The 23,275-nt window shown below is 38.0% G+C and overlaps 1 protein-coding gene across 1 annotated transcript in view; it reads right to left on the bottom strand.

Annotated features, from left to right (window-relative positions):
- ROBO1 (roundabout, axon guidance receptor, homolog 1 (Drosophila)) overlaps nucleotides 1–23,275 on the bottom strand; it is a gene marked incomplete at its 5' end in the record, with an annotated part of 60,338 nt that overhangs the window by 13,911 nt on the left and 23,152 nt on the right. The window contains 8 exons of the mRNA XM_009875891.1: nucleotides 2–285; nucleotides 4,011–4,262; nucleotides 4,574–4,718; nucleotides 7,276–7,383; nucleotides 9,853–10,188; nucleotides 13,491–13,645; nucleotides 17,301–17,343; nucleotides 20,018–20,044. Coding sequence (XP_009874193.1) covers nucleotides 2–285; nucleotides 4,011–4,262; nucleotides 4,574–4,718; nucleotides 7,276–7,383; nucleotides 9,853–10,188; nucleotides 13,491–13,645; nucleotides 17,301–17,343; nucleotides 20,018–20,044 — 1,350 coding nt within the window. The remainder of the gene's footprint in view (nucleotide 1; nucleotides 286–4,010; nucleotides 4,263–4,573; nucleotides 4,719–7,275; nucleotides 7,384–9,852; nucleotides 10,189–13,490; nucleotides 13,646–17,300; nucleotides 17,344–20,017; nucleotides 20,045–23,275) is intronic.

A 23,275-nucleotide genomic window follows, 5' to 3' on the forward strand; every position in this document is an offset into this window, starting at 1 on the left:
CGCCCGCTTGAGATGTTATCTTCCTCGGAGGCTGAACCCCAGCCGTTGATCATGGACCCTGTCACAGAGCTCTCCAAATCCCCAACACTGGAGGCAGGTGTCTGCTCAAGGCCGCGCAGAAGGAGCCTTCTGTTCTGCATCTTGGCCGCCTCTATATCTGCCTCATCCTCTTCTTCTTCGGGCGCATCAGTATCCATATCAGAGACCAAGGGCCCTGAGATGTACCCATAGGTATGTGGTGGGGAGATCGGCCTTGGAGGGGGTGGAGGACTTACAGGTTGACGTCTGTGTAAATACAAGGGCAAGAAGAATTGAAGTCACATAACATAGTCAGAGGAAACAGCAGACTGATGAAAACATTTATTTCCCAACCAGCTTGACTTGCCTTTTCAGATCAAGAGAATTTATATCTGAAAGGTTCAGGGTTGATATTTAATTATTTTTTTGTTTTTCTTTTTGCTGTAAATCAGAACTGATAGTTATCTAGTTTGAAATCTACCACTAAGAAATCTGATTTTTCAATATGGTTCCTTTACCACTGATTTTAATGAAAATTGGCTTATTTTGCATAAAGCTCTTCATTTTTCCTAAAGTAGCACTTGAAGAGAAGCATGTGAAGAGATGGTTACATTTCATGTGACTATTTAAAAAATTAAAAAAATTTGTTTCTGCACTCTTGAGAGCAAAAGAAGTGTCTGCATATTGCTCTAGAAGTTTGAAACTATCAATGTAATTACTTGCCACCACCTACCCCAGTGATTCAGAAAGACATAAAAAGTGATACTGTTATTTCATTATTTTCTAAATTCGCCTAGGTGATAATTTAAAGAAAAAAATATCTACTGTAACATTAGTTTTAGGTCTTAAGGATTCCAAAATGCATGTATAGGTTAATTTATTTTGAACTTAAAGCACGAGTAATGGTGTCTCCAGCTTAAAGAGGCAAAGTATTAGATACCATTAGGTCAACCGTTCAGTTTAGTTAATACTTCACTTAGAAGTTCCAGATAGTAACATTGTCACCAGTTTTTCTTCAGAGGACCACAGGCATGCTCTTTAATTGCCATTTGTCTAGGAGCAGCAACGGCAGAAAGTGGTTTTTCCTACCAAGAATTTCTACTGCAGTCTGCTTTGCAAAGATTTCCAAAGCAATTTTTCCTTTGTCAATTTTTTCGTCTTATTATTTCATTGATAAATGATGAGTCTCATAAAGAAAATCTTTTCTTTTTTGGGGGGGACAGGATTTTTTTCTTTTAATAAATTTGAAAAGAAAATTTAGAAAGGAAAAAGCTAATAATTTCTGACAAGAGCAAACTTGAACCTGAACTACATCATCTAGCCACTTTTTTCCACTTGCTGTATGAAGTAGTAAATGGAATAAAGACATCAGTTAGGGATATATACCCAATAAACACTTAATAACCGCCCACTCTCAAATCCCAAATCCCAGAAGACGTTGCTGCATGGGTATGTCTACCTGCCTCTGACCAGAGACCTTGCCCAATAAAGTTTTACTGCCTCAATTTAAAGCTCTTATGACAACTGCCCTTGTGAAATATTTGACAGTCTTCCTCTTCTCTAGGTTTTGGTATTAGAAGACAGACAACTGGTTTCAAAATATGTTAAGGTTCTTGAAAATACAGCTTGCTGGCCAGCCTTTACGGATGGGGTAATTGAGTGTAGCTGGTTCATGGGCATACAAAAATATTTTGTTCACTTTATCTGACATAGTGGTTCGCACTTTAACAGTGATATCATCTCCTATCTCGGCTCTCGCTTTAACATTGACATCATGCAGCATCTCACTGAATCTTTAGGTTTTTCTCTGCTTGTCCACTCCTGCAGAGAACAGTTTGCTGTACTTCTCACAAACTGACCAGACAGAGAAATATTACAGTACATCATCACCACCAGAATCTTATTCTAGATGCTTGGATCCGGTCAGAAATTACGATAATACTCAGGAGAACTACAAGTAAAGCTAATAAAAAGTATGACTAACAGTATTTTAGACATTATTTTCACTATAAAGTTAGTATTTACAATCCCACCCTCCCGCCAGAAAAAAACACAGAGAGGTAGAATGTGCTCTTAACTGTATTGTCACATCATATTCAAAAGAGAACCCCCCCTTCCAGACTGTGCTACAGATGTTTAGCACAGTACACTCAGCTCCTAAAAAAAAATGCCATAGGTCATATCAGTGCTGTTAGATGGAAAAGGTACTAAGCCAAGCCCTACAAATCAAGTAAACAGAATTACATGAATCTTTTAACTTAGGAGATGGATGTAGCAAAAAGAAAAAAAAACCCCAATGTTTGAAAATGTAAGATGAACAAGGCAAATCTAGTCACTAACAACTCTTTCTGCAAAGCTAGACTTAACCATTGTAGGAAGAACAAAGTAAATGTGTATTTTATTTTTTCTGTCCACTCAACGAGTAAGCTGTATGCCCCAGGAGCTTTAACTGGAGCATCCTTCCAGATACTTTTGCCCCTACCCACAGCTAGGATGACTAACTGCGAGTTTTTGTGTTGAGCAAACCCTCTACTTTTGAGGCAGTGACTGGCAAGGACCGGCTGGTTGTGTGTGTTTGCACACACCTGCTCCAATGGCTAATCCGTTCCGTAAGGCAGCATGCATCTCCCACTCTCTAGAACACGGTAGCTGAGGTTCTGGAAAGTCACTCACAACATACCGCTCACTTAGCATTTCCCTTTTCCATTAGTGTACAGCTAATTTAACCTCTAAATAACCCAGAAAACTTAAGTGATTAAAATGAACACTTCTGTGCCCTGACGTATCAGGGCCTACGGAAATTACAGGAAAATATTATTAGCCACCTACTAATACAAAGAGTTAGTTTAAAGACTCAGGAAGATAGAGGGAGAGAAAAAGATACACCATACATGAACTGTTACCATAAAGAATAAAAAAAAACAAAACCAAAAAAGGCAGACCAAGTAGAAGTGGCGAACAAAAGTAAAACCAGATAAAGGCCCTTTAAAATAAGATTAATAACTACTGCTCACTCGAAATGGAAACATAAAAATGAACTAACTTTTCAAAACACATTCTGGAAAATCCATCCATAAATGTATAGTAAGCTATATTAATAAAATCAAAGTTCTACAGTCTACTTGGCAAGATCAAATCAATTTCATCACAATAGGCCTGCATTTCAGTAAAAATAGGAAGTATGACTAGAATATTGTAGGTAAGTTTGTACATCTGTCATAGTAAACAATATACGCAAACCACTGGAAGAAAAAATAATGAAACAAATACAATTTGGCATGAAAAATCTGTGCCTTCTTAGCAAATAGCAAGACAAGTAAACATCATACATAAAAAGCCTCATTTGGACTTCACGGTTCTATGGAAGAGAAGCTGTGAGAGTGTATATGCAAAATAGTTTGTACTAAAAGCAACTCAGTGGAAATAAAATTTCTCGGTAACAAACATCTATATTAATGTCGGTCATTGTTTTAAATAAGGGTAGGTGGAAATGTTAAGAAAATTTTGCAAGCAATAATTTCCCATATTAGGATTTATGAGAGCAGGGAAATCTATAGGTTATATAAATTATATATTTATATATATTCATACATATCTGTGACAAGTTAATTGCACAGTTACTGTGAAATAATGCTTGCTATTTTATGGTAATAATGCAGTAAATCTATTGGAAACAATGGAACTGTAATTATATGGTAAGCTGTGTTAACGATACCACTTTAATATCTTGATGACTGTGAATTTAACTTATGTCAGCATCGTACATATCGTAAAGTGATATACTGCATTTCTTCCCATGGTATAATAATAAAGCAACTTAATTACATATTTCTTAGGTTACAAATAGCTCTAGCATCCTGGATTAGAAGTTAAATATTAACAGAATAAGTATCGTGGGGAAAATCTTGGCCTCAGCAAACTCAACAGGAATTCTCAGTGGGGCTTAGGACGACTTGTATTACATCTCTCTGGCTACATTTGCATTGACACACCTCCGCTCAGGCTGGTGTTGTATGTGGCCCAGATCCTCCTGACATTCCTGTAACATGGGCTGGAGTTCCTCCTGGGGAGAGGGGGTGAGAGTGGCAGTTGACTGATGGCTATAGGAGACAGCGGCTGGAGAGGAAGCTGCTCCTCGGACGGGTGGAGTAGGACCTCGCTCATCTTCTTCCTCTTCCTCCAGCTCATCCTGCTGCAGATACATCCTTGCAGGTGGGACAGGACAAGGAATTTCTTGGTCATAGCTAAAATTAATTGTTTAAGAAAATAAGGACTTAAATTTTTACTGTGTAATTAGCATATCTGATACATGTACAAATATCCGAGAAAAAAAAAAAATCATTGCTCCATGTGCTCTTGAAAACAGCCTAGTAAGGATGTACCGAGTGGATGTACACCACTGTCAGCAAGCAATCTGTAAATAGCACACTTGAGCAAGAAGAGGAGCACCACAATGGTACTGAAGGAAGGTTTCACTGTCAGCATGTAGGGCAAATTACAGTCCAGTTAACTAGTGATTAAAGCGAGAAACAGATGATGTGTTCATTTCCCTTACCTTTCATCAACTGAAAGACTGTAATCTTCACTATTGCTATGGGGAGGTGGGTGTGCTGGAGGGGGTGGAAGAAGATCTGCCCAGTTCATGCCAGCTTGCTTGGGAGCCTTTGGGGTCCGAGCACCCTTCTTGTGCCCTTGACTCCCTGTGAATAAAAGGCAGTACATATCTGTAATGCTTATAAGGATCTCATAGGCACTAGCTTTCAACAACAAAACAACCATAGTCCCTCCCAGATCCTCTTGAATTCTCTGGGAATTTACTGTTGTGCTGAGCTAGAATAAACAGGCTTTCCTCCTCTTTGCATCAGTTTGTAATTGTAGCTTCTTTGGAGAATTATTCTGCATTTTATGCAGTTGAATTTAACCAGAAACTTCACATACGACAGAAAAAAGCATATGGAATGCAAAACTCGAATCATTAACAAATAGGCAAATGCAATAAAACCATTAATGAATTTTTACAAGCAATGTTACTATGAGTGAGCTTCCTACTTCTACTAATTACATTATAGACTATCATCTAAAACAAATGAGCTGTAGACATATTTTCTAAAGTACCTTTATACTATTTAAATGCTGGAACCTAAAATACAATACGATACAGATATGATCTATTAAAGTTCCACTGTTGCATTAAGTCACTGAATATATGTAATTTGTACTTGTCCACTGAAACAATGAAATTACTAGTTTTAGTCTAAATGGCAGGTGCAGTTGAAAATAATTGCTGGAAGAATTAAAATAGAAAAAAACGAAGAAAGAAGATCGATGAAGTATGGCACATGTTTTCAACTACTATTACTGGGAAATTATAGCTCATAATAGAACAATGCAGCTTTAACAGTTCCAATAACTTTGAATACGGCCAATTATTCAGGTGGTCTTTAATTTTAATATTGGACACAGCTATGATGAGAACTGACTCCACTACTGTTCCTTGGCATACATTTTTATCCTTCGTTAGTGTTAATTCTACATCTACTAATCATAGATAAAGTCACCATATTTTTGAGTATGTTTTAGAATTCATCATATTTCTCTCTTCAGCTAAGGCATGTTAAGCCTTATACACATGATTAAATAAGCTGCACCAAGATTTAGGAAGCTTGTTTTTCTCACTAGCAACAGTAGTTGTGCTTATTGTCCCACATTAGTTGCCAGATATGAATAGCATTTTAGCTACATACAGTTATTTTTCTGGTATCTCAGTATGTCTAGCAAGACCCTAACTATCCTAAGGTGACCATCATCTGCATTCTCTACCCTAAGCACCATGATACATATACTAGGTTCAGCACAATTAATTTATTACCCTGGTCACCTTGCTTCACTCCTGCTGGAGTCCGTGGTAGAGGACTATAAATTGTTACGGTTATGAATAACCATAATAGGTGTCAGCACGGAGAATACCACCTTCTCGTTTTTAATTTGCGTGGGCTCATGCCCCTGAGATGTTTCAGGCCAAATTTCAAGTCTTAATGTAGTTGAGCACAGGCTCAGCACCATATCCTGATGTTGCAGACCTGGGAACGGGCAAAAGGCTGGCTCCCAAAAGAACACCCCATAGCAGCCGGGAGAATCAGGAACCCTGCTTCTCTCTCCCCAGCCACTGAGTATTCAGGTCACCCAAACGCACGGCAGGCTCATTGACACGTTTGTGTGTCTGTGCCTCAGCTGCAATTGGTGAAAGTGGGGCACAGGTTAGGATTAAGGCAACTGGACTATCAAAGGCAACAGCAGAACAAAAGGTGAAAAGTCCTTGTTGTCTTGATTCGTAGGTGTAAGGTCTGGGGAGCTGGTGACTGTGACCAGAACTCACTGTCATTGGCTTGATGTAAATAAACACAGGGCAAATATCAGACTTATGGTAAAGCCTCAAACCAAGACTGGTTTAGCTCTAAACATTTCACACACCTCTACTAGAAATCAAAGCTGAAAGAGAACACATTACACCACAATGAGAAGCAGTAACTTTTGAATTAAACCATATTCTGTGGTTCCAAAGTAGAGTGCAATTCCAGTATCCTGGTCAGCATTCTCCAGCAGGAAAAGCTGTATTATTTCAAGGTTTTTACAAATGACTTCTAGATATTTTGCATAGGAGATGTTGATGAGAAACAAAATTTAACTTTAATTATCTATTATCTACATTTGGAAGATGTAGAAGAAGAGTTTTGACATATGGTGCAATTTAAAAGTTGAAAAAAAATCTTCAAGCAGTTCTGCTAGGTATCACTCAAATGTTCCGGTATCTTGAGCTTGTTCATGTGTAAGGTTGTCTTGGGTGAGTAGACCGAAGAGATGGAAAACAGGTTAGTAAAGTACCAGGAAGCTAACACATAGATTAAAAACCTTTTTGGCAGTTAAAAAGGAACTTCTGCAACCTACCCATCCGGAGACGATAATAATAACCAGCAGGGCATTAACACTAGGAAATCCAACTTCTATTTGATTTTATGACTTTCACACTTTTGGACAATCAGTTACTTAATTGACATTTAGATGGCACTAAACAATCATGAGGAGGTAACAGAAATACAGGCATCTATTGGTTCAGTTTTTATGCTGCTTAACATCCCTGTGCCATACTACTGTCAGCAGGTTCTTCCCGTTATTGCTTCTTCACAACTAGTGCTCACCACGGCTAGGGTGTCCAAACACCAAAACCCCTAAGGTTTAGAAAACACTGAAGATACTCACCAGATGTACTACTGCCTCTGTCTGAGCTGTTGTAAGATCCACCTGTATTCTGGTCGTATGACTGGTTGTACGGAATAGTTGGAGCAATGTTGTCATTTACACGGTAATCTGCAAGTTTAATAGCATAGTTAATGCTACCCTTCAGAAACACATCTGCTTTTATACACCCGCTTTAGAACACAAAGTAAGATCTCCTGGAAATAGCGAGGAAGAAATAAATTAATTTTTTGAAAGGAAAATCATGCTATAATCATGTTCAATTTTTATCTTGTCTCCAATTGTAAGTTTAAGGAAAAGAAGGGGAACTTAGTAGCTCAACAGCAAAAACAAAAAAAAATGAAATCCTACACACGAGGTTGGGGTTGTCGCAATGCCTCTGCAACAATTAAGTCTCCGTGGATCTATATAAGACCTGTGTGAGCATTTTGCATATGAATAGACTGTCACCTTGATTGATTTTCTGTGCTCTGCTTATTTTACACATGTGGAGCAGCCAATGGACTGTGGTAGCAACTTTTTGTATTTCAAAGGTGACAAACCCACATAGGAGTCACCCCTGTATTACAAGGGCTGAATGATTTGCTGGAGCAACAATGCAGCTCCACTGAATTTGGTTTACAACAGAAGAGGTCTTTGTTCAATGCCTGCTGGCTCCAAGAAAATGTCTATTTACATTGGGTTCTGCAGGTTCTAGCTATAGGCAGGGCATTTTTTAGCTAATGGCTGTTACTGTAACTTCCTTCTCCAGTTCCAAAGCACTTGATATACATACATCACTTTTAAACCTAGATTTGGCAACCAGATCTGTAAAGCTTGATCAAAAGTAAAATACTCATCTGACAAAACAGTACTCTCATGCCAAAAAAAGGAATTAAAATCTACAGAGAAGAGAAAGGAGCCGAGTTACTCTTCATACAGCATATAAAACTCCATCATAACCAGAACCACTGGGCATAAAGTAGTGACAATGAAGCACAGCATGTAACTCATCAAAACGGTTATTTCCCATCACAAAAACTATAGGTGTAATCATCACCAAGATGGTTTTGACTTAGGAAATGAGAAAACCAAGATCAGAATATTGACTCATAAAACGGCAAATCAAAACAAAAATAAACAAAAGTAAGAATCCAGTCCCCATCTGCTGCAGAAATGTCTGTGATAATATAAGCATGGGAAAAAGAGCAAAATGATAAATTCCACACCAGAGTGTATTCTGTAATAGTTTCTCAGCCTAGCTACATTCCAGAGACCACGCTGAAGCGCTACATATCACATATGTTTACACAGAGGATAAACAGTAAATCAACACTCTGAAATATGTATATATGACTGTCAGCAGGCAATGCTTTAAGGGGGCCTTTCCACATTACAATATGCTAGAGAATATGCAGCTGTAATATACACAGTTCGAAAGATGCAGTATCTTCCAGGGCATAAAATCCAAACATGTTTTAATTCCAAAACAGATACGTGATACACAGTTCATGAAAGAAAACATAATTACAAAAAAAATACAGCTTTCACCCTCTAGTAAGGAGCCACAAAAATTGAATTCTCTTTTGGCATATTTATGTCAAGGGAGGTGTCACATTTTATATTGCCCTTTGAACTCCTCTATGAGTAGATGGGTCCAGAAGAGAAATCAACATGACTGCAGTGAAATGCATCTTTTTGCTGGATAGCTTATCACTATGCGAACGCTTGAGTTACAACAATCCATGCAAAAAGTTCCAAGTTAGAATGGGTCCAGTTCCTAGGGATACTGTTTTGCAAATCAGGTTATTAAAAGAGGTTGCATGGTAGCCTGGAGGACTAGCAAGAAATCACATACCTACTTCTTCCAACTCCCACACATTATATTAAAGAAACATGCCCTCAAGGCCTCAAAAGTACATTCTGATGTTTCCCGTTAACACTGAAATCAATTTATTTTTAGCTTCTGGATCCACAGACTTCAGTCAGGGTAACAAAGGAATTTAGTTTCCAAAACTGTGCAGTAGCATTGCCTCTCAGTATGTGAATTGAAGGCTTGCTAGGAACAAGTCTAAAATGAATTGGATCACTCCATTTGTGTCCCCAGTGTACAACACAATACAATTTTACAGAGTTTGATATGCAAAATTTCATTCGTTTACATGAACATGTAGATTTAATTAGTCTCCATCCACGACTGGGAAGAGTGGGTTGACCTATTTAAAATTTAAGGTAGAGTATAATGTGACTACCATGCATCTGGCTTATGAATAAAATATCTAGCCTCTGTCCTAACCAATCCCTTAACTACTATTAAATTTAAATTAATGTCAAATCCATAGGAAACGTATTTTATTTAACTCTTTTCTAAAGATACAGCTTGTTATTTTTTTAATAATAAATTCAGTATCTGAAGGTTATTGCGGTGCTAATTAACTTTCTGACACCGCTAACTGTGGATTTCTAAAGCTAAGCAGGGAGAAGCCTAAAAGCACCACAGAAGTCTGTAATTGCTGAACCTGAAAGCTTTAGACTCCCAGCACTAGAAGGTCAAAACTCCTCTGATGCCTAAAGAGGAGAAACAAGCTAAAAGCTCTTCACCTTTGTTTAATTTGTTTTGCTCCATAATGTTGTACTGTATGGGTGCAACCTCTTGCTTTTGCTGAACAGAGGGTTTCCAGTGTTTCTCATTCGTATCCCCGCTGCCATTGTTAACATTATTGCTGATATTTGACTGGATGAGTTGAGTGGTGGCATAAGGAGTGGGCTGCCCCGGCTGGCTGACAAATCTTCCGTCCTTTAGATTGGGACTATTGAAGGTTTTCATCTCATTGATTTTGTTGCTGAGGTCCACGTCACCATATACAGTTGACTCAGGCAACATCAGGTTTGTCTGCTTGTTGTCCAGCTGATTGTTGTAATTTGCTATACAATCGGCTAACCACAGAGGAGAGAAAAAAGAAAAGGTCATTCTGTTCGCTTACACTGTACTTTCAATGAAATTCCCTTTAAAATTTCTTTAGTGCACAGCTCTATGGCTTGCACCCCTGAAGCAGAGACACTGTAATTAACTAAATAATTTACAGAATATTATTTACCTTTTAAGCTACTGCCTCAAAAGCAGTGTTCACTGTTTTGATTCACAGTAAATTCAGACCTTCTGAATTGTGTCTACAATGACTTACCTTGCTGGGCTTTTTCTACAGTAGCCATACAAACTTTCACATCTTTTAGACATTATTCCCAAAGCAGTATAAATATTCAATCCATAACTGCAATTAAAATAATTTGCATTGAAAGGAAAAATTAACTACAACTTAATAGTGGGAAAAACTAAACATGACAGGCATCTCATGTCATCTCAACAGCATTTAGACTTCCTTGTAGTTGTGATAAGAAACAGAGGTACAACAGATTTTTATAAAACATACTGAAAAATGATTACACATAACAGAATTAAAGAGAAACAGTACAATGTGAAAGGTAAGTCAGTACCCAGTAGCAAGTCTTTATTTGATCATCGTTTCCTTGTACAATCTTATATTTTTGGTTTGAAACAAAAAGATAGGAAAACAATGTTGAATTTTTGCTGACTTCTTGTTGCTTTGGATATTGCAAAGTAAGCAAAATTATGGTAATACCTTGGCCCTGTATGCTAAATAGATATCATATAAATAGCATGAAATTAACTTTTCTAATAGTTATTGCATCCTGAGATCACCACTTCTCGTACGGAGTAAATCAGACATATACTGGCCACTGCTGTGTGATCCAGTGCGCCTGCCTCTCCGCATTCCCTTGGCTCTGCATGACAGCAGCTCCACACGCTTTTTTCCTCTCCATAGCCAGTCCACTGGAAGAAAACTGAATGGAGCAACACGGTCTGTGGATCAGCGGTCAGAAGGCTTAGTGAAACTAGCATTCAACGATCATTAAGTAAAAACTCTCATTTGCCAGCTGAGTAATGCATCAATAATTACATAACAATCACCAGGAATATAATTTTCCTCTTTTAAAAGATGTGGCATTTATGCTAATGAGCTTGATTCACAACCTGAAGTCCATTACCTGTGGCCATAATTAATTTACTGGAGAGGGTGCCAAGTAAAACTAAATACAGAATTCAAGATTTGACCATTATACTAAATGAAATAACTAAATATAGAGGATGTTCAATTTCAAAAATACATATATATACACCTTGTCTGAGAAACAAAATACTACTTGAGGAAGAAAACCACTGATTCCAGTGACTATGGAGCAGTATCAGAACATGCCACATACAGCTTGTTATTGCACATTTCATGCCCCCCAGCTTGTGGTTTTTGAAGGTTTTAGTGTTTGATATATTTTTCTTTATTATGTGAGCTCTTACTATTTCACAGTCTTCAGATTCTTGATTTCTACTTTTAAAATGTTTCCATTTTTGCTTTTTCTCTCACCTACTGAAACCATGCTAGTCTCTCCTCCTTTCCAAGTCCGTTGTATTATATTGGGAAATTATATATCCAGTCTATTCATCATTCCTAATAACTCATGCTTTGCTATAATATTCTTGCAGAGTCATTCATAACATATATTTTTACCTCCTTCCATTTTCAGCTACATCTGATTTGTGTGTAGGGCTATAAAATCGATAGAGTATATGCAGTAGGTACATTTTTTTTACATAGACGCATTAGAATTCCTCGTACAAAGTACTTAAATGAAACTGGTTTACTTATGTAACAGAAGATTTATTGTTTGATTTTTTTTATAGCATCTACTTTTAGAATAACCTGTTCCCATTCTGTAAACTTGGAAGACAGTACTACACTTAAAAGCAATTTAAAATGCACAGTTACTTAGCACGCTCACAGCTATTAAGAGGATATCCAATTCTGCTGCTTCAGAGCATAAGACAAGCTCAAGTTGACATTATTAGGAATATTTGCCAGATTTTTCAGGACAGAAGAGACCACTATGAGCATCATGTCTGACCGTCAAGCACATAAACTCTACTGGAAAGGAAGGAATCACTTTGCAACACAACCAAGTTTAATATAAAAGCTAAACTGAGAAAGAATCCACTGCACCTCATGACAGGACATTTTAACAGTTTACAACCATTAAAAATATGCATTCTCTTCCTTTTCTGGATTTCTTAAGTTTCAGTTACTAGAACTTGCTATATCTGTACTTGCCACAATAAAGAATCTCCGTATCAGAAATCTTTCTACACAGGTATTTGTGGACGTGATATCCTTGGGTAAGGGAAGATATAAATCTCTAATTTTAAAATCTCTCACCTTCCTCTGAAGCACCTGGCACAGGTCACTGTCAGACAGCATATTGCAGGAGATGAATTACCACCATCACATCATGGCTGGTTTCACATTAATTACAGGAGGTAATGCTGTTTTGTGCTTATGCAACTTCACTATAGGAAATGATACTCCCTCTTCGAAATGCTAGAAAATGCTTCTAGCAAAAATCAGCTAGAGGTATGGTAGTGGAAAAGACTCATTTCGTTCCGCACCCCTAACACAAACCAGGTTAAAACAAAAGGAACCTAAGGTCCGTTTAAAACAAAACGTGCAAGAGTTAGCACTTCCAGATATATTTCCCCAACTGTGTTCCCATGGAACTCACAAGGTTTTCTTCAAGAGCACTTTAAGTTCTGCCTGAGCTCTTGGAAACTACCACTTAACCAACATTTGGCAACTGCTTTTAGAGTGTGAGGTTAACTTTTTTATACACATGTTCTAAACAGAAAACCAGGTATCCAATTTTGTATAGAATGGCACCTCAAATGAGATTTTCAATGTGTCAGAGTAGACTGACTCACTTGCTAGCACTCTAGAAATATTTTCTGCTTCCCATCACACTCAAAACAGAATGAAAATCTCACTACTGTCATTCTGGTACTTCTCCATCCAAGCAACAGATATGTACAGAATAATCTAAAAATGACCTTATCTGCTCTTTTTCAGATGCTGACACGTCAGTTCAGTGTGACTTTTGGTAACACTAAACTCTGCAGGAGCTCCTTCAGCCTACAGCTTGCTACAACTATCCAAAGCAGCCCAAAAAAACGAATCCAAAAAGGGACTAAAAACATAATCATTGCACAGAGGAGAAACTTTACTAGGTCTAAATGCATAGGAAATAAAAAGCAAACACATCTTTGCAATCTTTCAGATATTAGAAGTACATACTCAATAAAGAAGATCCTTCAGCAGGGTAGAAATATAACTAACCTGGCCGACTGTACGTTGTAAGGTTGCTGTCACTGTTCCCATTGCCAGCGGTGCAGCAGTTGATGGAGCAGTCGTTGTGGTTGTTCCCTGTGTTAGGCCAAGTGTCTGCCAGCCAGGGCTGAGTGGCCGGTTCACTGATGTTTAGGAGTCCTGGCCTTTAAAAACAAAGCTTGGTCATCCCAAGAATTAAACAGAAGCATTCTCACATTACCAGTATATTCCTCTCAAAAGCTTAGACGCTACAGAATAATATCCCATATTTAAAGGCTTGAGCATTGGAAAACACAGCTTGATTCAATCCTCTAATGGTCCCCAGTCTCCTCTATAACCTGTTCTCTACTAAGACACTCTGAAACAAATAGCCAAGGACAGCGCCAGTTCAGCCGGGCGAACCTACACATATATGCTGGTGTGCAACCTTTACCTGCCACTTTGGTTTGGGGCTTTCTAATTTTTGGTTTGGTTTTTTTTTTTTTTTTTTTTCTGGGAAGCTTGTGGGTTTATTTTTCTATCCCTTCCCCTTTCTTACACAAAGGAAGGCAAAATAGGGGAAATCTGCAAATCAAACGAACAAAAACTTCACACATGGAAGTGAGATGGATACGTGGAAATAAAAGCCGAGTTTGGATGTGAATATTCCCAAATTCTTTTTGATTTATGAAGCCAAGTTCTTCTCACCACCTGACAGTACTACTGTAGCGGATCAGAAGGAACAGCAGATTACAGAAACCTCTGTTGCTTGGGCGTATTTGTATCTCACTAAGCATACCGAGTGTGCAATACATCTTTGTTAACGAGCAAGCCACTTGACTAATCTTTATGTGGGTTGAACAGCAGCAGCTCTTAAGGAAGTTTAAAGTGGAAATACTCAGCACCTTTAAAAATATCCAGGTATCAAGGCTGCATACCAGCTGCACTTGGAATAAAGTGTATTCCTGCCATCAGCAGAAAGAAATAGCATTCCTTGGTTTCCATGTTGCTGAATTTTTCTAGTGAGAGGACTGTTTTGTAGAATCTTTCATGCCTCTTCACTTTTGACACTCACAATGCAATGGCATGTTATAAAGTCCCATGTAAGTAGAGGACTTACGTTGCCTTTGATAATTTCGATAAAATTGTCTTTGATAATTTTAGCCACTATCATATACTAAAGGAATACAGCCTCAGCCATCACAGGATTTAACAGACAACTTTACATTTGAAATAGTGCAGAAACTAGTCTCCATAATATTAGATGTGATGCTCTTCAAAAATAAAATATGCTAATCCTCTTAAACTGCAAGTTGAGAATACAAACTGCATGCAGTCAGTTGTGGAGGATATAGTCTGCTTAGTGCTGCAGGCTTAAGGCATACTCTTAGAATGACATTTGAAAAATCTGTATGTATACGTGTATATATATTTCTGCACTGCATATGTCATCTGAGAATTTAACATAGACGGTGATGAAGCTTGACTTGCTGTCAGGCTAACAAAAAAGCCAATATGGAAGTATTTTTTTGTAAATATTAAATAAATGTACAGCTATGTAGCCTGGTGAGCAGGCCAGCTGATTTGAAATACCCTACTTTTCCCCCTATCACTCTGCCCTTAGAATGTAACAACACCTCAAAGGTGTAGAGGAGGAGACAAAGCCTTCCACAATATTTCAGCACTTTTAAGACCTAGGTACTGGATTTTTGCATTGGGAGTTAAAGGTCTTTTGTTTTTAAAATTTACTTTGCATTCACACTGGCTGTCATGCAAGAAATGCTATGTGAGGCAAAAACTCTACTAATTGGAGCCACTTAGGTAGAACTGCCGGCAAGAGATGTTTGCATTACAGCTCCATAGCCTGGTGATATTTTGAGACCATCGTTTCCAAAGATCTTTAACTCTTGCAGCAAATCCCTTGAATCACTGTACTAGGCCTGGGGAAGGGGTGGACCGAGTAAGTGGCTGTGTGGGTGCCTAGCTGCTGGCTGGATTAAATCCACCACAATTAACCATTACTTGAATCCTGTCCAGAAAAGGGACTGCCACAGAAGTGGGTATTTTTTCTGCATCGCAGAAGCGGGGATTACACTGAAATGTATCACCGCAGCATTTTGAATTCTGAATAATGCTTTAACATGCTCACATAATTGCACTTGGCAAAAATGCTAAACCTTCCCAAAACACCACAAATATAATCTAAAGATGTGAAAACCTCAGGTTTAGAAATCGAAGGAAGGTTTCATATGTAAAAATAACACTCTTTTTTACATTGCAGAAGTACGCTTCATACTGTACAAAATTTGGCAAAACATCATACACCCTGTAAATGCTATATATGTAAACGGACAAAAGAAGAATAGATGTTAGCACCCTGAATCAATGACACTGCTGGATTGTGGCACTGATCCTTAAAACTAGGACAGTAAAAAACGATGCTGCCTATCTAGCTGTACCAAAATGACTGTATACAATGTAGACACTTCTGGGTTCATTTCTGTCCTCTGAGTCTATGTGACTGTGCTTTGTCTAGCTTGTGCTATGGGAAGAGCAGGAAGGCACAGCAGCACAAAGAACACAAAGGATGTTAACTGTGTATCTTTTTGAACAACCTCGTCAGGGAAGGAGAGAGTTCCTCTCTGTTCTTCATTTTCCCACTATCCTGGGGTGAAGGCAGCAATCCAGTGATTTGCAGATCCATCCATCCAAAAATCACATGGTAACTGTTCTAGGGGTTTTCCTCCACAGTTTTATGGCTGCGATAACACATACCTGGGCAGAGGTATCTGCAATTGCTCTTAACATGCCAGGTTCGGCAGCAGCAGCAGAGCAGCATCACCTCTGTACAGCATTTGAGCAGACTGGGAATGTTTAATTTTATGCCTAATCTTTACTGATTTTTTGTACGGTCTTGCAAATTAGGAATCACAAAACACCACTTGTGAAACAGCAATTGATATAGGAATTTATCACCCAGCTGCTCTCTGAGATTTTAGAGTTTATTTCAGCGTCATGCCAGATCTTAGAAACTGAGATGCTTAAAAAAAAAGGCATGCTTGAATGTGACCTAGAAAACAGAGAAAAAATTGGGCTGCTAAAGTGACACTGCTCTGACCTGCCTTTGCTAAAACCATTGTTTTGCCTCCTGAAGAGAACTCCACCTCTACACAGTAAATGTAAATTATTGTTTTGTCTACTGCCATTAATTAAGTAATAACCTAAACCCAGTAAACATGTTTTTGTTAAATCCTCAATCTGGAATGGGCTAGGCACTCAAAGCAGGGGGCTTTACATTTGAAACCTATCTGTTTCCCTCCACTTCCCCATGTCTTGTAAGCAATGCTTTAACTGTTTTGCATTCATAGCAAGATTTTTTTTTTCTCAAAAAGTCATCTCGTAAGCCGTTTATGTCTTCAGCAATTTTTTCCAATAAACGTTTTCTTTCTTTGTAGTATTTGTGAACGAGCTATATTTCTTAATCTTCATAAATGCCACGATTTAATTACTTTCACTCCCTTAATCAGCTGGTAAATCAGGTATTTATTTTGAAGTTAAAGTGCTCCCTCTGCTGCTCATTTTTTGAGATGCAGTTTTTACAGGTTAACAAAGCTGAAAATACGTTATGACTCCTTCTTTAAAAATTAACCTAAAAATTCAAACCATATAACTTTTTTCTAGATATAAAAAATATGGACAAAATGTATAAATTATTATAATAAACTAAAACATATCTTTGCAGTGATTATTCTGCCATCACTTACAAGGACAATTGTACTCTAGCATCCTTAAATTTGGTTGCACATGATATATATCTTTAAAAATAAAGCACATAATTACCTGCCTCCACTGCTTACAGCCTCTCCTCCTCTCTGATATGTTACTGAAATAGTTAAAGAAAATGAAAAAAGATACAATTTAAAAGTCATAACAGTCTTCTTAAATTGCAGTATTAAATTCACCTTTGTTTCATTTTAGCTAAGACAATAAACTTGCATTGCTTAAACACTAATTTTGAGCTTCATTCTGCAAGCTACTCTTTCCAATGCACGTTTATGCATAATACTTGTCTTGCTTGATAACTGCCAGTCTTAGCTCCAACAAAATTCTATATTTCAGTTCTGTTCCGAGAAACACAAGCATACACATGTATCACTTAAGAAAGAAGGAAGCCATATAACAGGTTGAACTTAACATAACTCTGATGAGTTCAACAGAGTTACTCTGTGGAAGAATTTAGGTCATATATTTATTTCATGAATGGCTAGAGATGCTAAAGCTTTGCTTGACCTTATCATTGTGGTAGGATTAAGGAGGTATCGTGATTCTATAACAGATCTTACTTCCAGCATAAACTGGCCCATTACAGCTGAATCTACTGCAAAACCACGTGCTCATTCTGAATGTTTTTGCATTATACTCATGGAATGGGCACATTCAAGGTCCACAGCAGATTTGCATTTTATAACATTTTAAAACTGGATTTATCAATGATACCTTCTTATCTAGAAATTTAAAGGTATAAATCTTGGTAAAACATGCTTTGCAGAAAGAATACTTCCTAAATAGGAACAGTTTGACTAGCACTTCAGAAGTGTTGCACGCTAACAAAGTGGAAGTCCACACACATTTATTTGTTGGCATGGATTGAATATTCTTCACAGGAAGGATCATGGTTGAAAAGTTAGTTTTCATGATGCAAACATCCAAGAAGAAACAGTGCTATATATTCTGCGTGTTTGCATTTGGTTTGGCAAAGGGTTAAGGAGATTGCCTCCTTGCAAATGCTGACGGATTCTACATTTTCCAACCAGGAATGTGTTGGAAAAAAGCAGCCAAATTCTGCTCTTTAGAAGAACTCCAAACTGGGAGTCTGCAAGAGAGAGATAAATGCTGGCAGTGATTACAATAACAGGATTAAAATGTAGGATGCATTGCTACAGGTAAGTATTTTACTATAGGTAACGCTAAAGGAGAGTCTGATTCCATTTAAAGTCAATGGAACTGATGACTGGGATCCTGCACTGAGAAAGGATTTTTTCTTCCCTTTAAATGTTTTACAGACTTTGTGTTTTTTTCCAACTTCTTCTGTAAAAATCTTGGTACTATTTATTTTGCAGCTCTGAAATATCTTATGGAGCTTGATATTTTCTTTTAATATTAAGAATCCAGCTGAGAAAATACATGTTAGCTAACCTACCAACCTCTGCAGAATTTCAGCAGTGTCTTACAAGTGTGATAGTAGAAGCCCTCTGTTAAGCCAATTAAAGTAACAGCAAAATAATAATAATAGTTTGAATTAGTCTCCACCGTGGATCTCAAAGGGCTTCAGAAACATTTTGGGCCACTCTGACGCATGCCAAACAGTAAGCAACTCCAGTGAACATAACAGGATGATTTTTGAAACAAGATACTGTTCAATGTGATTAAAAGCACGTGGAAAAGAATCTAGGCCGTTACGATTAGGTCTGTGTCGACGAATGCAGACAGACATGAGATTTCTTCACCTGCGGTCCAACTTGGAAGGATGTCACTCAGCTGCTGCTCAGGGGCCAGATGAGCACGGTGCTGATTTTGAGCTAAGTCACCCTGCTAACCTGAGTGTGCAGAGCAGGGGGTACTTCTTTTTACCCTGCCTGGATATCCATGTCCTGCAAGTCCCATAGATCTCTTGTGAAAATAAGGGATTTAGAATAAAGGAGGAAGAAACAACGTGCTTGTTGACTCAGGCTGTTGCTAAATGTAATGCATGAAGGACATTGGTGGGTACTGAATGGGCTGAATTTTATCTACCCCAGAGGAGAAGCGGCTGAGCTGCTGGACTGTGGGACTTACTGCAGGTTAGCTCTACAGAATGGAAAAGCTCTCACAGACTTGGGTGGGCTATGGCTCGGGTTGTATCATATTTTGTACGTTTCTAAGTAAAAAGAAATAGAAGATGATTTTAAATGCGCCCTGAATTTGAAATGCACCTCTGTTTATGTAGAACAGGATTATTTGAAATTTTCATCGCACAAATACAGTTTAAGGCAGCAAACAAAGACATCTAACTGCTATAACACTTTGATTTTCCGTATCTTCCAAAGCAGACAATTCCTAGGTCACTGAACTAATGCAGATTCAGAGAATAGAAAAAGAAACAAATGTTTCACCAACTATAATCCCACTGAATTCATGTCAAGTCAGCATCTGGGCTCTGCTAAGTCATTCCTCCTCTGCCAGAAGCACCTTTTGCATTGCTAGATGCAGAAGGCCACACTACGCCATCAAAATATTCATGTGGAGAGCCCGGGCTGTCCAAACTGACAGGATCATACTACAAAATGGCATCCTTGTGTCAAATGGTACGTGACAAAAAGGTACGCACAAATGGAGGAACGTGTCAGATACAAAGCAAATACATGCTACTTAGAGAACAAAATAATTACACCTGTCATTAACGCATTGGTTTTAAAACCCGTTCAGAACAGCTGGGCTGGTTATGTCAGAGAAGGAGAAACAGTACCACAAACACATGCTAAAGTAACAAAGAAGGGGGGAAAAGTGCAAATATATACCTGTTGGTGTGAAGGTAAAAGACGGGACTGAAAAATCAAAACAAAATACAAACTGGTTATTAAGCTGAAGAGAGAAAGGGAAACATACCACATTAGTATAAATCTAGCAGACAGCTGAACATAAAACAAATGTATATAACTAACCCAATAGTTCAGTCACATCAATATAGAAATAAAATTAAATTTGAGATTCAGAATGAAGCTTTTCTTTGCAGGTACTATTCTAAAAAAAAAAAAAGAAAAAAGGCAAAAAGCTTGATACTCTGTTGTGCTCTTGAGGGGACCAGGCTGTGGTTTAGCCTTTCAAATATCCCTCAGTTTGGTATGCTAAGTTTTTCTGAAAATCCTAGCACAAACATAAACCCCACACTGTTAATCAGTTCAGAATGCAGAATGACGAATTCCTTAACAAAGCCTTATCAAGGTCCTATTGAATCTTATCTGCAGTTCACTAAGTAAATGCTCATTACGCACACTTAAGTATTCAGTAAGGAAATAATAATCATATAAAGGAACAAAGGGAACTGCTGTTTTACTGTCTCGGAATCAAGAATGGCACCAGCTCTCACTGTAATAAAGGCACTAAAATCTACTGCAGCAATTAATTTTTGTTTCCATAGACAAGTGTTAAACAGAGTTATTATCTTCCTCAAATAATCATCAAAAAAGGTGAAAAAAAATCTCCCTACATGTAACACTTTTCTACCTTTCAACCTTTGGCTTTAAGAGGGAAAGGTTAACAACAGAACAATGACATCGTCTGACAATCTTCACTCTCACAGCTACTATAAATCCTCTTTGGATCAATAGGGTCTCTAATCCAAATACAGAGCACCAGCATCTGCTCTTCCCATTAGCACATGCTCCCCCTCCTGTTGACAAGACAGAATAGTTTTTCTATCACTGATGGGCAGAGAAAGGCTAACACTGCCCTTTTCCATCTAACGACAGCGAAGAGAAATGTGAAGAGAAACAATAAAATATTCACTAAAAGCATCCTTGACACAGAATCTGATCCGTAAACCTGGCACAGAAAGAAAAGGTTCTGCCTAAGAGAACAATCGCTTAACCTAATTTTTACAGTAACTCTGATGTTTGAGGGGAGTCCAGAGCATCTCATTATGATTTAGGATAGATATGCTGTAGTTTTCCCCTTTTTTACCAAGCTGATTAATTTCCAGTGATATGACATTAAGTAAAAACCAGAAAAACCTCTGAGCATTTGCCCATTTCAGGCTTCATTTGCAGCACAGCTCTTATCTTGGGAATTCCATTGTACTGTCTTTGAGCTAGGCCTTTTCATGTAGTGAAGTTTAATTTAGCTACATTCAAAGATATAGAACCATAGTAACAAGCTTTCATAGAACTGGTGCATTTAAACTGGAGCCATTCAAAAGAGAATCTAGTGTCTCAAAATTAATTTGCAATCACAAGGACATTAAAAAAATAATCTTACACTACTGTCTCATTACTCTTCCGTGAGCTAAGTGCTAAACTGAGTTTAGTTTCTTAAGGAACTGAGGAACAGACGAAAAGAGGTTCAGCTAAATGAAGTCTTTATCACATGAAAGAACAACTTAATTCTCAGAGCTTCTATTAATAAACTCTTCTGAGTGTGCAAGAGTGCTAGTACAATTTCTATGTGTGGGAGTAGTAAAGTATTTTAACAGATGTCAGGCCTGAAGCTAAATATAAAAATAAATGAATAAATGCAAGACTGAAGAAAGTTTGGGCTTGCAGTGATGACTTAATGCACTGCTATTTATATTTCACTAAAGATGTCTTTTTGCTTGAAGAATACTTGATAACAGAGATGCAGACCCTACTTTTCTCTATATTTTCATTAAAAACCCCACAAAAGATATTTTCACAGACACTGAACAACACAGCTGTTTTGAACAATAGCTGATGTCATTGAAGTAACCATTTTTAAGGACAAATTGTATGCCTTTTGCCTAATCATAGGTACTGCTGAAAGCATAGTGGTGTTAGTTTGATAGAACTGTAGAAAGGCAGCATGGCAGCATGCTATTAGTAAAACAAAACAGCGCAGGCCAGTGCAGCAGCATGTTGGGGTCTGTCTTACCTAGGAAATCTAGCAGAATGAAATCAACTGGGAAATTCATCCCCAACTTCGGAGGTTACAGCTCCGCTACAAGTACTGTGCATGAAGTCTACTGCGAGCGTTCATACTCTCACAGTACGGAGGACACCTAAACTCTGCAGCACTCCAGAACTATTTCCATGTTTCCACTCACCCAGTTGCTATTTTTAGCACTGCTGCTTTTTCATAGCAACACACTGCTACTGTTTAAAAACATCTGAGTTACACTTGCCTGTCTTGCCCATCACATATTCGTTCTTGAAATGACTGAAGAACGTAATCACCTTTCATACATTAAGGTGTGCACACCTTTCAAACCTAGGTTTATCTTTTGATTGCTAAATATCAACATTCCTCCTCTCGATCTTCAAAAGCAGGATCTCCTGTTTGCTGATTAATTCCAGAACTGATGGTTCTCACTCTATGAGTGCCTAAGAAGTACTGCTTTAAGATGTAATGAAGTGTAGCTTATTGCATTCAGCTTTAAATTCTTGTCTTAATCAGAAGGGTATTGAATAAGGAGAAATCAAGTTTTTATCCCACAAGAACTTCCAGGAAAAGAGTCAAGTTTTGTTTGTCACAGAGTATACTGTAAAGCAGTGCTTGCCCTCTGATAATCTGATATAAAAGGTATCAATATGGTGAAAATGAAGAATGCTTTAAGTTAGTCCCACTGCTGCCAGTTTAACCAAATGCAGATGCAAGATGTGACAGCCCCAGAATTGAGTCCCAGCGAAGGTTCTCACAACAGCATTTATGAAAGTCTTGGAAAGTATTATTGACTGTTGTGCTTTTGCAAACAGCCACTTCACCACATCCCCCTGGGACACAAGGAAATCCAAGTACACACACCAAAAGCATCACTGTAATGTACACCATTAGTATTCTTAGCAGCAAGCAAAGGATGGAGCAGGAGGGACAACGAACTGCCATCCACTTGGCCCCTTTTCAGATGGTACAGTGTCAGGTAGCAAGGGCACGTTGGAAGCTCCCAGCCTTAAATCTATCTTAATATTTCTCATTTGCAGGAGTATCTTTATGAAAAGCTAGTCTAGGCACCTTGCTAGAGGCTTATGCTTTACAGTCAACTTTAACACATTATGTAAATATTGCTGCTTTTTGCATAGGCTCCTGATGTACACTTCCTGAAAGCA

The sequence above is a fragment of the Apaloderma vittatum genome, unplaced genomic scaffold (genome assembly GCF_000703405.1).
Source record: "Apaloderma vittatum isolate BGI_N311 unplaced genomic scaffold, ASM70340v1 scaffold6269, whole genome shotgun sequence".
NCBI lineage: Eukaryota > Metazoa > Chordata > Aves > Trogoniformes > Trogonidae > Apaloderma > Apaloderma vittatum.